Genomic DNA, 13,452 nt, shown 5'->3' on the forward strand with positions numbered 1-13,452 from the left:
ACATGAATCCCCACCACAACCAGCACTGTACAGTCCCTTTAAAGGGCCCCTGAAAACTAAATGCATGTTGATTTGTGTTGATGTTTCTGTGATATTAATGTGACTATCAAAAGACATAACATGCAAGTTATGCTAAGTCGAGGGGAAGGTGCATTCCAATGTCTACTGTTAAACATTTCAGTACTTTAACAATGATTGACAGATGAGGTCATCTGAGAAATATTGGTTTGGAAGTATTTTTTGTGGGCGTTCCCAAGTAATCTGAAGAAAAATCGAAGAAAAATCGTTAAAAGTATATGGAACGTTTCCACATATTCGTTTCTCCGCAAAAGTGATGTTGGTGTATCATAAATCAACACAAATCAACATGGGGCCTTTTAAGCGGTTGAATAGAATATGTTTATGCTTTAGTATACAGTTTTAGAGATTCCGTGCTTTGTTTCCAAAATTTAGTCCATTTGAATTGAGTTATACAATATTAAACCTCATTTTAGCCTCTACCACTTAACGATTTCAAGGCAGCTTGATTTTTTTTTCCAAATCATAACGACAGCATCAGCTTCTGTGGTATAAAGTTGTTATGCCTCCGCCACGAAGTGGTGCCGGAGGCATTATGTTTTCGGGTTGTCCGTCCGTCCGTCCTTCCGTCCGTCCGTCCGTCCTTCCGTCCGTCCGTAATGAATTTTGTGGACAAGGTAACTATCAAAACCTGTTGAGGTATCCTAATGAAACTTGGCATGTATGTGTATTAGGGGGTGAAGTTGTGCCTATCAACTTTTGGGTGCACATGCTCAAGGTCAAAGGTCAAAAGGTCAAGGTCAAATACATAAAATTTCACTATTTCCACCATATCTATTGAATGCCTGAAGATATTTTCTTGAAACTTAGTGTATACATGTATTACCCAATTAAGATTCTCTGGTGAAAGTTTGGGTCATGAGGTCAAAGGTCAAAGGTCCAAAGGTCAAGTAAAAATATTAAAACTTCTTTTTTTTCTGCATACCTTGGAAAATTGTTTAAGGTATCTTCATGGAACATAGTATATACATATACTGACTGGAAGTGATTATCTAGAGAATGTAGGGTTCATGGGGTCAAAGGTCAGGGTCAAAGGTCAAGTGCAACACTTCAAAATTTTACTATTTCCCTCCTATCATGCAATGCCAGCAGGGTTATTTTTTTTTACACTTGGTGTATGTATACATGTGTAACCTAATCGAAATTCTCTGGAATGTTTTTTTTTTCTTCTTTTTCTGCCTCAAAGGTCAAAAGGTCAAAGATCAAGTGAAAGTGCTGAACTAACTTTTTCCTCCATATCTCGGAAGTGGCTCAAGTTATCTTGAAACTTAGTACATATTATGCATGTTCTACCTGAATGTGATTATCTTAAATGAATTTTAGGGTCAAGGGCCAGATGAAAATGGTAACAATTTACTATTCAATTCAGAAATTGCACTTTTTCTCCACACCTGTGCCTTGAAAATTACTCAATGCCTACATGTATGAATGGGTCAAAGTCGAGTTAAAGTCCTTAAATCCCTAGATACATGCTCTCCTATTCATCCAATTAAACCTAGGTCAAGGAAGGTGAACATTCAACACATTTGTGACAAACTTGTCATTTCAATATTTTGCCAATTTTGGGAAAATGTAGTCACACATTGTCCACATGTACTATCTAGACCTATTGGGAAAATCATGCATTATGGCGGAGGCATACCAGTCGCCAAAGCGATATTTCTAGTTTTTACAATACAACTGCTCAAGAGTGGAAATTACAGGACAAATGCGATAAACTAAAGTTTCACGATCTTTCATTCAGCAATGGGGGAGATTCTTAAAAAGTTCATCACTTCTCGATTTTGGCCAAAAGGTATCTTTCAAAGTAGTCCTGAGCCTCCTTGACATCCAGGTCCATCACGCTTGTGTACAGTCGAAGTGTTACGTCTTCCCATTGCTGAGGAACGTCAGCCGGAATCTTACAATGAAATGTGAAAATGGAAAAGATTAACTGGTTTTAAATTGGATATGCGAGATCAGCAGCACACGTACTTATTGCTTAACTGCTACTTAAAGTACACTATACATTGGATAGATTTTGGGGCGTATGTGGAAAATCTAGTTCAACACTTATATAGCTCTCTCTCTCTCTCTCTCTCTCACACACACACATACACACACATACAATTGAATTGAATTGAATTTAATCTCTCTCATTGTGTATTTTCTTTTCTTACTTTCACTTCAGCATTAGAAGACTCCAACAATGGAACATTATACAGAATCATGAATCCAAACTCATTAGTTTACCTCGTCAGGAGGCAAAGGGCTCGCCTTTACATTGCCTCTTTGGTCCTTTTTGTAGAATGGAATGCTGAGGAATGGATTTCCGCTTCCTGTCCCGCAATCGATTTTCAACAACTGGCAAAAGAATGGTAACACAATTTGACTTGAATACCATGCGTGACCTTGTAGGAACCTTTAGGGGATTTGGTTGTCGAAATCTAATAGTAAACAAAATACCGTATTGTGAAAACAGAATAAAAAAAGAAAGAAAAAAGCGTGACAACGGATGGCTAAACAAAAGATCCAAATGATTTAATGTCATCATCAATAATGTATGTAAACTTGTCACAAAGTTGGGCTAAGCGCAATCTTAAAAAAAAAGAAAACAAAAACATCCATTATCAGATAGAATGATAAAAAAAATCCAGTAAATGATGGAAACAAAACCCTATGCATTGTCTTTGTCTTCGATTTGAAGCAAACTTAGAAATACAATTATGTGAGAAGAACAAGAATGACGTAAACTTTACACACTGTAGGCCAGTTAACATAAATACAGTCATACCTCTACGAATAGATTGTCCCTTTCCCAAACGCTTTTCTGTGGAGTAGGATGGACATCTGCAGCATTCGTCAGAATATCTTTCAGTATATGTGTATCTGTTGTGCTTAACTAAAGGAAAATGTCATAAAGCAGTCCATCTTTAATTTTGTGCAAATATATTAATTCAAACGCCTATATTTAGGAGAGCAAATGTTACAAGCATCATAGCAACGAAACGCTTTAATTAGCATTATTTATTTGGCCAGAGTATCCGAAAACTCTTACCATGAAAAGGAGCAAGATTATATGTGACTGTGCACCTCAAAACGAGCATAAAGTCGCACACACTGATTTTGTGTGAGGACTGAAAATAAATTAAATAGGTCAACTTAGCCGAACTTGACTTTTTCATATTTTCTGAAAGAGCGGGTCTTCGTTTACATTATGCTAAAATATGGTATCATAAAACGGGCAGGAAAGTGTGTTTTTTTAGCAGTTTATCTCGAACATTTTGGGTAGTATAGTGTGATTAGGTGTGTCTTTATAGAATCCCTTTTTTATTTCTGAAAACCTTGCCACACTCTTCACTTTCAACTCTAATAACTTTTGAAAGGATAGTGCTACTGCTTTGAGAGTTGGCATTAATTATGGACAGATTGTGTTGATGAGGCATGCTTAATTTCAGTTTAATTTGATAATTCCTTCATTGTTGTTACTCTGGTGTTTTACTTCTTGTTTTTTTGTCCCATTCATCGCACAGCCAGCACGGTTTGGTAAAGATTAAGCGCTTGAATAGACACTGTACTTCAGAGCCTCTTTTCTCACTTCACACTTTTCCTGAGTTTGTGCTTTCTTTCCAATATTAAGATAGGTTAGGAGAGTCCATTTGATTTGAATTATACATCATTTTAAACTTAAAGTCTGCTCTTTCAGAATATGGTCTTAACTAAAAATTCATGTCTGGCGACTTTTTGTTTCTTTTGAGGTGCAGGGTCACATATCATAAACATGATCGTCAACGTATCATGAAATTATTCAAAAAAGTATATGATAAATCGCAATACAAAAATGGAATATTCACCTTTTTTTAGTAATCTCTTTAGAGAAACATTTAATGTGAGCTTAAAGAGAGAAAGAGAGAGAAAGAAAGAGAATTGAACAACACAGCTTCGGGCCAGCTCTTTTAGTTTTACTAAATACACATGTTCTTCATGTTTCCGTTACTATTCTTTTTCAACAATTGCATTGTAAAGTGATTTTGACTTCTTTCTATACCCGAAACTGAAGCATTTATTTATTTATTTATTTATTTGTATATCAACTAACAAAATTAGAGGATAATGCACAAAAAACAATGTTATTGTAGGTGCCTTATTTACAATGTCATTATTTTCCACACGAAATGAATGTTATTACATTTCAAGCTCTAATTCATCACGATAATCTGGGATAAATGGTCATAATTATACCCAAGCACCACGCCAAAATCTAGACTCAGAGTAAAGATGGAGAAGAAAATGCAACACTGTCTTACCCTATCTTTTGCCTGAGGGATTTCTTTGATACACTGGTAAAGTTGCCTGCTGTATATTCTGCTGATGATTTCTTTAGCTTTCTTCATTCCTTTCTTTGTAGATGTAGACCGCATAATATCGCGGATGATATCATCAGTCGCCTGACAAAATGCTTCCTCGTCGCCGATGCAATTGAAAAGATCAAATTTCCTTGAAAAAAAACAAACAAACATGTAAGCATGCATTCTCATAACTAGTATTAAAATGAATAAAATATAAACAAGACACGTAAAAGTAATGACAACAATACGCTCTTTGTTCTTCTAGAATGATATGCCATTGTGGGATATTGTGAAATTTAGTAATGCTTATCATTCCTATTGTTACCACACTGCGATGATTTGGTGTAACGATTAGAAACGGATGTTTTACATGGTACATTCTGTAAAGGTATGCAGGCAACAGAGTAGCCGGATGTGCGGGGGGGGGGGGTGGTCGCTTCCTATGATTTTGTAAGGCGTAAAGGGGAAATGCCGTCGTGTGTACACACTTGTATTAAAAATGGGCATCTTTCAACCTTTTCCAAAGTGAGATTATAGGAATTTGAGAGATAGGAGGAAATCACAGTTATTGTTAAATGTGGGAAAGAACATTACCTCCTTTCCTCATTTTTCTTCTTTGACAACTTTATTTTGTTGTCAATATGAAAAAAAAAACAAACAAGATAAGTAAGGATGTTTGAACTGACGCTTACAGTTTATTTTGCAGACCCACTCTATTTGTTTTCGATTCCGTTGTTGTTAGTTAGTTTTTTCTTTCTTTCTTTCTTTCCTCAGCCTATATTATGCCCGGGTGTTCGAACGCCCATGTACAACACAACACTTCTTTGGATAAAATAAAAACTTGCATGTGATCGACAACCTATGACGATTCCCAGTTGCGTGGGAAAAAGAAAACGGGAGGGGTATGTGATTCCAGGTCACAAACCATACACGAACGCACATACACTTTTTGTTTGAAAATATTACTTTTGAGACAAAGGTGGTGAATACTGAGTAAAAAAAAAAAGTGTTTCTTTCTTATTTTCTATTTTAGGAACATGATATTTATTATCAAGGAGAGTAGGTAAAATATTTGTAAAATGTCCCCCAAAAGTTTCAGCGCCAGCTTAATTTTTCTATAAGCATTAATACATTCTTTTCATTCTCATTCATTCATTTTCATTTCTGTTGAACTTAAGTCAATTTCATAACCTGTACACAAATTGTTTGTTTAAGTAGGTTTGTCTTTCTGCTGTGAAGCAAGGTTAAACTGACATTCTGGTGTTTGATTCATTTATATTTCGTTTGTATTCGTCTAATAATTATGCTTACCCGTGTTCACTTGTAAACTCGATGTGTTTGGCTGCTGCTCGAAACGCACATCTATACCTGTGAACACATTAGGTATAATTATTACTTTTACGCGTATGGAAACAGAAATTCGCACGTTTCCAAACAGAGAAAAATCCACTAAAAACAAACAAACAAACAAAGAAAAACTAATCAACAAATAATAAAGAAACATTATTCTTATGGCAAAAAAAAAATAAATAAATAAATAAATAACCGAGAGTTTTAAGAACCACGTAGATAACAAACACACGCCGGCAATAATTTTGTTTAAGGACTGAAAAAAAAAGTGAAACGGGTAAATCTAGCCAATTTAGATATCTTTTTTTTTATTTATTTATTTTTTTTTTTTTTTTTGCAAATCTGAAAAATCAAGTACTCTTTCACTCTTTTACATTATTCTAAAATTTGGGATCAAATAACAAAGAAGAAAATGTGTTTTCAGCCGGTTTTTTTTTTCGAACATTTTTTTTTTCTAGAATAATGTGATTAGGTGTGCCTAAAGTACCTTTTTCCTTCCTTACAAACCCTGTAGAGACTTTCAATTTCAACTGTAATGAATTTTGAATGGATAATGCCACTGCTTTGAAATATGGCTTTAATCATGGAGATCATGACAATGTGTTGATAAAGCATGTTGAATTTCAGTTTAATCTGATGATCACTGCATTGTTTTTGCTCCAGTGGTATACACCCAGTGCATATACATAATTATGATCTTTGACAACTTAAGTGCCATATATAACCAAATGGTAATTGTAGAAACAACCATTCTAAGCATGGAATCTTGCAAAGCTTCCATGGCAGTACTGTGAATAGCAACAACAACATCAACAAAAATACGCTACTTACATTATCGACACCGCAGTGGTAACTTCATGATGATATGCTGCGGAATGAAGGCGTCGATTCGTGATGAACACGTGACTCAGTTCATTTGAAACCTATTAGAAATTGACAAAGTAATTATGAATATAGTATGATATTTTTAATGCTAAAGATAATACCTCAGAACTTGACAATAACCTTGTTACTTCAACCAAAGGAGGGCTGTCATGTCCAAAACACTCCTTTCAAGAACACGTTTTACAAGTCAATAAACACGAAATGAATAATAAACAGAACAAACAAACTGAATTGCACAGTACCCTCAGTACACTGCAAGGTACAGTGTTGAGGCTGATGCTGAAATAACACGAGGTAGTCTACCAGCCTTTCTTCTGCAGACATATTTAATCAGTGCTTTATTATCAGTTTTTACGAATAAAATAATTCTAAATATAAACAGAACAAATCAAACAACTCAATAGCTGGGCATCTTCAAATTAATCATGTCGTCATTATTCTGTTCAAAGAACCCACGAGATATATCATCAAACGACCTCTCAATTTCTCCAGCAAAGTTTTTATTTTTATTATTTTTTTCTATGCTTGCCAATGCAAATTTATGCAAATTTATCATATTTCATAACAAATGAAATGGGTTATCTGTTTCCTAAATTTACTTATAATTAATTCAATAATCTAGGTTTGACATCCTGAGTAGAATTTGTGACAGTAGTTTGTATGAGTAGCAACTGATCATAAATCAGCAGAGGCAAGACTGTTGCTTCCAATGCTTTGAATTTTAATAGTAGTAACGATACCTTATCTCTAAAGCATAGTTCTCTCCTTTTTCCTCCGCCTTTGCTGTCGACATCACAGGCTTTTACGACTGATAAAACTCTTTCAACTTGGAACGCAGATGTAATGCCTAGCAAATTTGAATCTCTCGTGACGTCATTCCACTTGAAGACATCCACTCCATTGATGCTATTGTTAACAATCTGTCTAAGGTAAAACTTTTCTGGGGGGATCAACTTGAAAGAAATAAGAAAGAAACACATAACATTATGAAACTCTCATAAGAATAGTTTACTCACAAAATGGCTTAAATCCAATTTAGCTTATATGTATACAGTCAATCCTCTATCTAATGTAATGTTACACACGGCTAGGTTTGCCTGTCTGTGTTATGGTAATATCTTTTTAGATTATATATATATATATATATATATATATATATATATATATATATATATATATATTTATATATAACGGGCAAAATATATTGGAGAAGTGACCGCCACCATCAATGATAATAACCAATCTATACGTTTGTAGACGGGAATGTAGTGGATAGCCGGAAAGGAAAGTGATGAAATGTAATGAGATAGAATGAAGGAGCACTAATCGAAGCAAATAATGCATCATAAAGGAAAAGCAAAATGGCAAACTTGAGTTTACAAAATGGTGCATTATGCGAAGATTTTGCAGTCATTTCTGCGTATGTTGGTCTTTCAATTCATAGTTAAGTAATTCATAATCGGTAACAAAAAATATAGTTCCATGAAGATGATGATTCAGCTTTGTTTTCCTTTCGCTATATCCTATCACTTCAAAAATGTAGCATGAACACACTTCAATTTAGAATGCCAATCGAGAACTCACATTCGTCTCTATGTGAGAGAGTTTTTTTTTTTTTTTTTTTTTTTTTTTTTTTTTTTTTTTCAAACAGAGTCGCAGGTAGCATTTCCGAGTTCGTCGGAAAAGTTAATTCAATCTAGCAACGAAAGGTTGGCCACCTGAAAGCTGAAGAAGTCGTCATGACCATTGAAGAATGGCGAGCACATGCCACACAGGCTTGAAGGCCTAACATCGTTACATCACTTCAAAAAATAAGGAAAAGACAACATGTTTGTTGAAATTACACCATTTCTCCCGACATTCTTCGATCTCTCATAGCAGAGGGCTAATTCCCCTGAAATGATCTTCTCTTCTGTCAAGAGTGTAAAATAATATTTATTTCATTGTGTATACCAATCATCCCCCGATAAAAGACGGAAAATAAAGTACTTTTCTCATTCAATGTGCATAATGCATAAAGCAAACGAGCATTTGCTGCAATCGTTTATGAATATGAAAATGCTGCAACGCGATCTTATAAAGTCTTTAATTCGATTGAAAGTATGTACCTAAATGCAGAGGTAGATAGAGAGAAGACACATGCTCAATAAGAGCTTAAATCACTTTGGTGATAGCATTAAAACATTAATTACATCAAGTAAAGAGAAGAGCATTTCGGCGTACTTTTATTGCTCGAAATACCTTACTCCCTAAAATCGAGTGCTACAATTGAAGCGTTCCATAATCACATCTCCGTCTTTCGCAGAATTGAATGACCGCTTCGCAAATTTGTAGCGTTTTCTACTACAGTGTAATTTGAATGATTTTTTTTTTTTCGGCATGAGTTGTCATATCCGATTGACTGAAAATGGATTGTACAACCAGTGGCGTTTGGCTGAAATCCTTGCAACTCAATAATAGCAAAATCATTTTGACTTATGAACTTACGAAAGAAATGGACTAAAAACCCAGATTTCTAAACGTTTAAATAATTTATATAGCGACTGCATCCGAAAATAAGCATATTATAAAGAATTCATACAAAAAATAGAAATATAGACTAAACAGTCGAAATCACCATTGTCACTATGAACGTAATAAGGGATGTAATTTTATCTAATATACTTTTTTGATCCGCTGCAAATCCCAAATACCGATCGTTTTTTTTTTTTTCATAGACAATTTCTCGCAAATGCTATAAACGTATGAGAGAAAACTTGTGCCATGTGTCTTCTTTATTCGCTTTATTGCAGCGCATTTCGTTGTTGCACTTTAATTTCTATAATAAATTAATGTTTGGAACATGCACATGAGAACTTGCACATTCAATTCCCAACAACCATAAAGTTATGGTTACATATACATACGAAGCACATCGCTAACATCCATTCTATATGGACCGGTACAGAAACGAAAAGACTGTCAGTAATCGACCTTTGACCTTCTCTATTATGCTCATAATCCCCTGCCCTTTTAGGTTGCGTCTACGAGAGGGTCTATCTAGGAATGTTTTTGTATCTGCATCCTGTCTATTCATAGATATACAATGTAACCTGATACTCTTGCCAGCTGGTTTATTTAAAATAGTCTCGCCCATCCGTGCACATGTGACGCTGTGTTACGCCATGATGAATTTACGACTTCGATGAAGTAGCACAATCGACTGCGTTGTTTGTATGCAGTACATCCCCTACTCGGTTTGTTCTTGGCCAAGTGGTTTCTTTAAACGATTTTAAACGATTGTATAACATAATCAGAATGTTATTCATGACGGTAAAACTCTTCAAACAACTACAAGTAACATCGCTGTCATAACAAACAGACACAAAAACATTCACACACATCACATGCATGCAGGGACACGCAAAAGATTTATTTTTGAATTTATTCAATTCGCCGAGTTTTGGTAAATCCCAGGACTCGGCAGCGGAAGAAAAAGGCCAACATTTCATGCCAATAATGGTAAGCAGGTTGCCATGCCGAGAAGGCTTTCATAGAAAATCCATAAGTACGACATTGCATTACTGATATAAACACGAAGTAGTATGCTACAATACTTTATCATGTAGTATGCTACAATACTTTATCATGTAGTATGCTACAATACTTTATCATGTAAATGTGTGCTAATAAGGTAGGTGCGTGCACGCAACGGTCTTGACCGCCGCACGCACGCTTTTCACTTGAGTGTGACAATTTGCATACCGATGCAAATGAGATCGCCAGAGCGTGCAGCTGGTCGCTCGTCATTGGTCAGTTTCCCGACCGTTGCGAAGGTCTGAATGTCGTGAAAATTGCACTCATGTTTGTCAATATTTTGCTTGTTTATAGACATAAGATATGACCAATCATCACAAAATGTTCACAGATGGCAACTTTGATGTATGTAGTCCCACAAAATATAAATCATTTTCAACATAGGCATCGTATTGTTGGTGAAATTCTAAGTTTAAAAATGCGTGTTCATTTCACTCTCTCAGCCCGAGTATACTCGGGACCAGTCCACAGCCTGGAAAACGTCAGCCCGAGTATACTCGGGACACGTCTTAAACGGGTTAATGCATTGAACAACAAGTGTAAGGTTTCGCTATTGTTTACTTTCCCTATTCAGCTATCACCATCTTTATTCTTCATTATCATCGTGATCACCATTATCATCACCATTATCATCATCAACACCATCATTTTCACCACCATCGAGATCATCATTACCATCACGAATAAAGTAAAACAATATTGAGTACCTCCTCTCCATTCTTCTCACTGAAGTTGCCTCGGATTAGTTCACAGATGATATCCACTTCCTTCTCAGCGATGCCGAACGTTTCAAGCTTCCACTTGAGTTTATTTTTCCTAATCAGATACCTCAGAATACGGGCAGATTGCTCCTCGGGCTGGGCCAAGTAAGATAATGATTGTGGTTAGAAGAATGACGGTTTTCTTTTTAAAAAAAAATGTCGGTATAATTATTTTTTTTTCTATTCACTAAAATGACATTATCAAGCAACTGTGATATGGTAATTATACGTTGCATACGATTTAAGCACGTAGTTCTAACGATCGTTGTCTTATTTTTGTGTAAGTTTAACAATTCTACAGAAGTCGACCAGTACACCCTAATTTTCAAAATGTGCTCCTTAGACTAATCATACGGTGCCATACGGACAGATAGGTAGATCTGCTTCAAATACCTCGTGATTGTCAGAAGTGCCAGCAAAGTAATTACTAAAGAATACCAAATACTCACCCCCCCCCCCTTTAGCTGGTGTAATGAGAACTTGATCTTTCTGCTGCACAGAACCATGTCCAGCCTTAGAGGCTTCCTAACGTACAATATTAGTTGACATGTATGGGAAAAATCATACAGATTTTTAAGAAAACTTCTGGAAATAATATCTGACCGCTGCAAGAAAAACATGACTTCAAAGAAATAAATGATACAAAATTCTCGAGTACCCGCCATGTCTTTTGCAAGTCAGCCAAAAAATCTTGAAAGGTGAGAGAGAGTGGACCGTGGCCGAGGTCGCGACACAAACTGGCGATTTCCACGCATCGTGCATCAGTATGTGTCATATTGTTGTTTTCTTGTAGTCGAAGTTTGTTTAAAAGCTCCCTTGCTGAATGACAAACTCTGGAATACAAAGAAAAGACGGTCAAATCCAGACCAAATAAAACAAGCAAACATGATTTAATTTCCATTACCCAATACAATTTAAAACGTGCAGCGTATTACTTCTCTCTAGCTTCCAAACACAGCAGAATTTTATATACTTTATAGGGGTGTACGTGTAGTAGTCTAAACTGTTCATACTTTATAATTAGCCCCTTCATCGTTTTACCTTGACTAGGTGATAGTATTCAGTGCCAGGAATATGTACGCAACTTGACATTAAGATTTTCAAATGATAATTATGATTGGTTCTTAAAAAAAAAGAGCAACACATTGGGTATTGTCAGTATCTCTTCTACAAATAGAGATTGCCATAGGAATTTGGAAACGATTCACACACTGAAATGCGTAAAGTGAAAAATGAAAATGCTTAAGCATAACATTCATAGAGAGAATACGGTACAGTAAACGGAAAAATTGTGGAACTAAATAGTACACTCTAGAAATGAAATACTGAATCTGACATGTGAAATGTCACTCCGCAAACCGTTTATGAAAGAAAATAAATCCACCACGCAAAATGTTGGATTTACAAATACAAACTTTAGGTGAATTGTACATACATTTTGAATGCTATACATTTACAAAATGGTAAAGGGGTGACATTTGAATTGAGATTTACAACTTTTATGCTTAGAGTGTACAATCCAAAGCGCAGCTATGTTTTGCAGATGAAAAAAAAGAGATGTTACTACATTTTTTTTTTACATTTGCACTCCCCCCCCCCCCAAAAAAAAAATATATATATACACATACATATATACATTGCAAGTCAGAAATGCTTGTTTTAGAATCAAGATATTAACAGAAACGATAGTAACCCCAAGGAATGGTCGAATCTGGATTGGACTGCACATGGATAAACAAAACTCGCAGGACCAAGCTGTTTTATATGGCGAAGTCGTTGAAACTCAGGCGTGTCGATGATTAGATAGCAGTAGGGTGGAAGTTCAACTGTGCCGTAAACGATATCGTGGAATGACTGTAAGTATGAAAGCATAATGTGTTTTTTTAACATTCTTTTTTTTTTTTTAACAAGATACCAATTTCCTGCATTGGATGTTACCTCCACCGCCAACAACAACAACAACAACAAATAAATAAATAAATGAAAGTTCTGTTCAAATACGAAAAGAGATGAACGAGCGATGAAGTGGAACATGTTCAGGTAGAGCGGTGTCTCTATTATCGTTTTTTTTTTAATTATTTTTGTCGTATATACACTTTGAAATGGTCATGGGTTAATATTTGCACTTTTTTTTTTCATTATCGAGTCGTTTAACAGGTTTTCATCTAAAAAGCTCTTGTTTCACCACAATCGGAAAGCAATCGGATTACCAGTTTTAAGGATTGCATCGATGAAATACGTCTTTCGTTAGTTTTTTTTTTTCATCTGTATCTTATATTGAATTACATTTTTTTTCTTCATAGTTCTAAAGAGCAATTTCATAACTGCAAGTTGTCTTGTTTCCAGTTTTTCTAAGACAATTTTCTCTAGAATGGTATGGCTTTGTTTGTCATAAATACCATGAATACACACTTTTTATCTTTCAGCTCTTACAACTGTTATTAGAAAAAGACTGCTACATTGAAAAAATAGCA

The 13,452-nt window shown here is 35.3% G+C and overlaps 1 protein-coding gene across 1 annotated transcript; it reads right to left on the bottom strand.

The window, feature by feature from the left end:
- Window positions 1-1,849: 1,849 nt before the first annotated feature.
- LOC140246876 (deoxynucleoside triphosphate triphosphohydrolase SAMHD1-like) lies at window positions 1,850-12,850 on the bottom strand. The gene is made up of 8 exons (XM_072326200.1): window positions 12,672-12,850; window positions 11,637-11,811; window positions 10,925-11,074; window positions 7,382-7,594; window positions 6,588-6,679; window positions 5,718-5,774; window positions 4,365-4,554; window positions 1,850-1,978 (listed from the first exon to the last, which is right to left on the bottom strand). The coding sequence occupies exons 1-8, from the start codon at window positions 12,848-12,850 to the stop codon at window positions 1,850-1,852; spliced, it is 1,185 nt and encodes a 394-aa protein (XP_072182301.1).
- Between the last annotated feature and the right edge of the window lie 602 nt (window positions 12,851-13,452).

The sequence above is a fragment of the Diadema setosum genome, chromosome 3, assembly GCF_964275005.1.
Source record: "Diadema setosum chromosome 3, eeDiaSeto1, whole genome shotgun sequence".
Classification (NCBI taxonomy): Eukaryota; Metazoa; Echinodermata; class Echinoidea; order Diadematoida; family Diadematidae; genus Diadema; species Diadema setosum.

Coding starts and splice junctions, on each gene's coding strand:
- LOC140246876 (XM_072326200.1), bottom strand. CDS start 12,850: ATGCTTTCATACTTACAGTCATTCCACGATATCGTTTACGGCACAGTT. Junction 6,680..7,381: donor AACTATGCTTTAGAGATAAG/GTATCGTTACTA, acceptor AATTTCTAATAG/GTTTCAAATGAACTGAGTCA. Junction 4,555..5,717: donor GAGTTTACAAGTGAACACGG/GTAAGCATAATT, acceptor TTTTTTTTCAAG/GAAATTTGATCTTTTCAATT.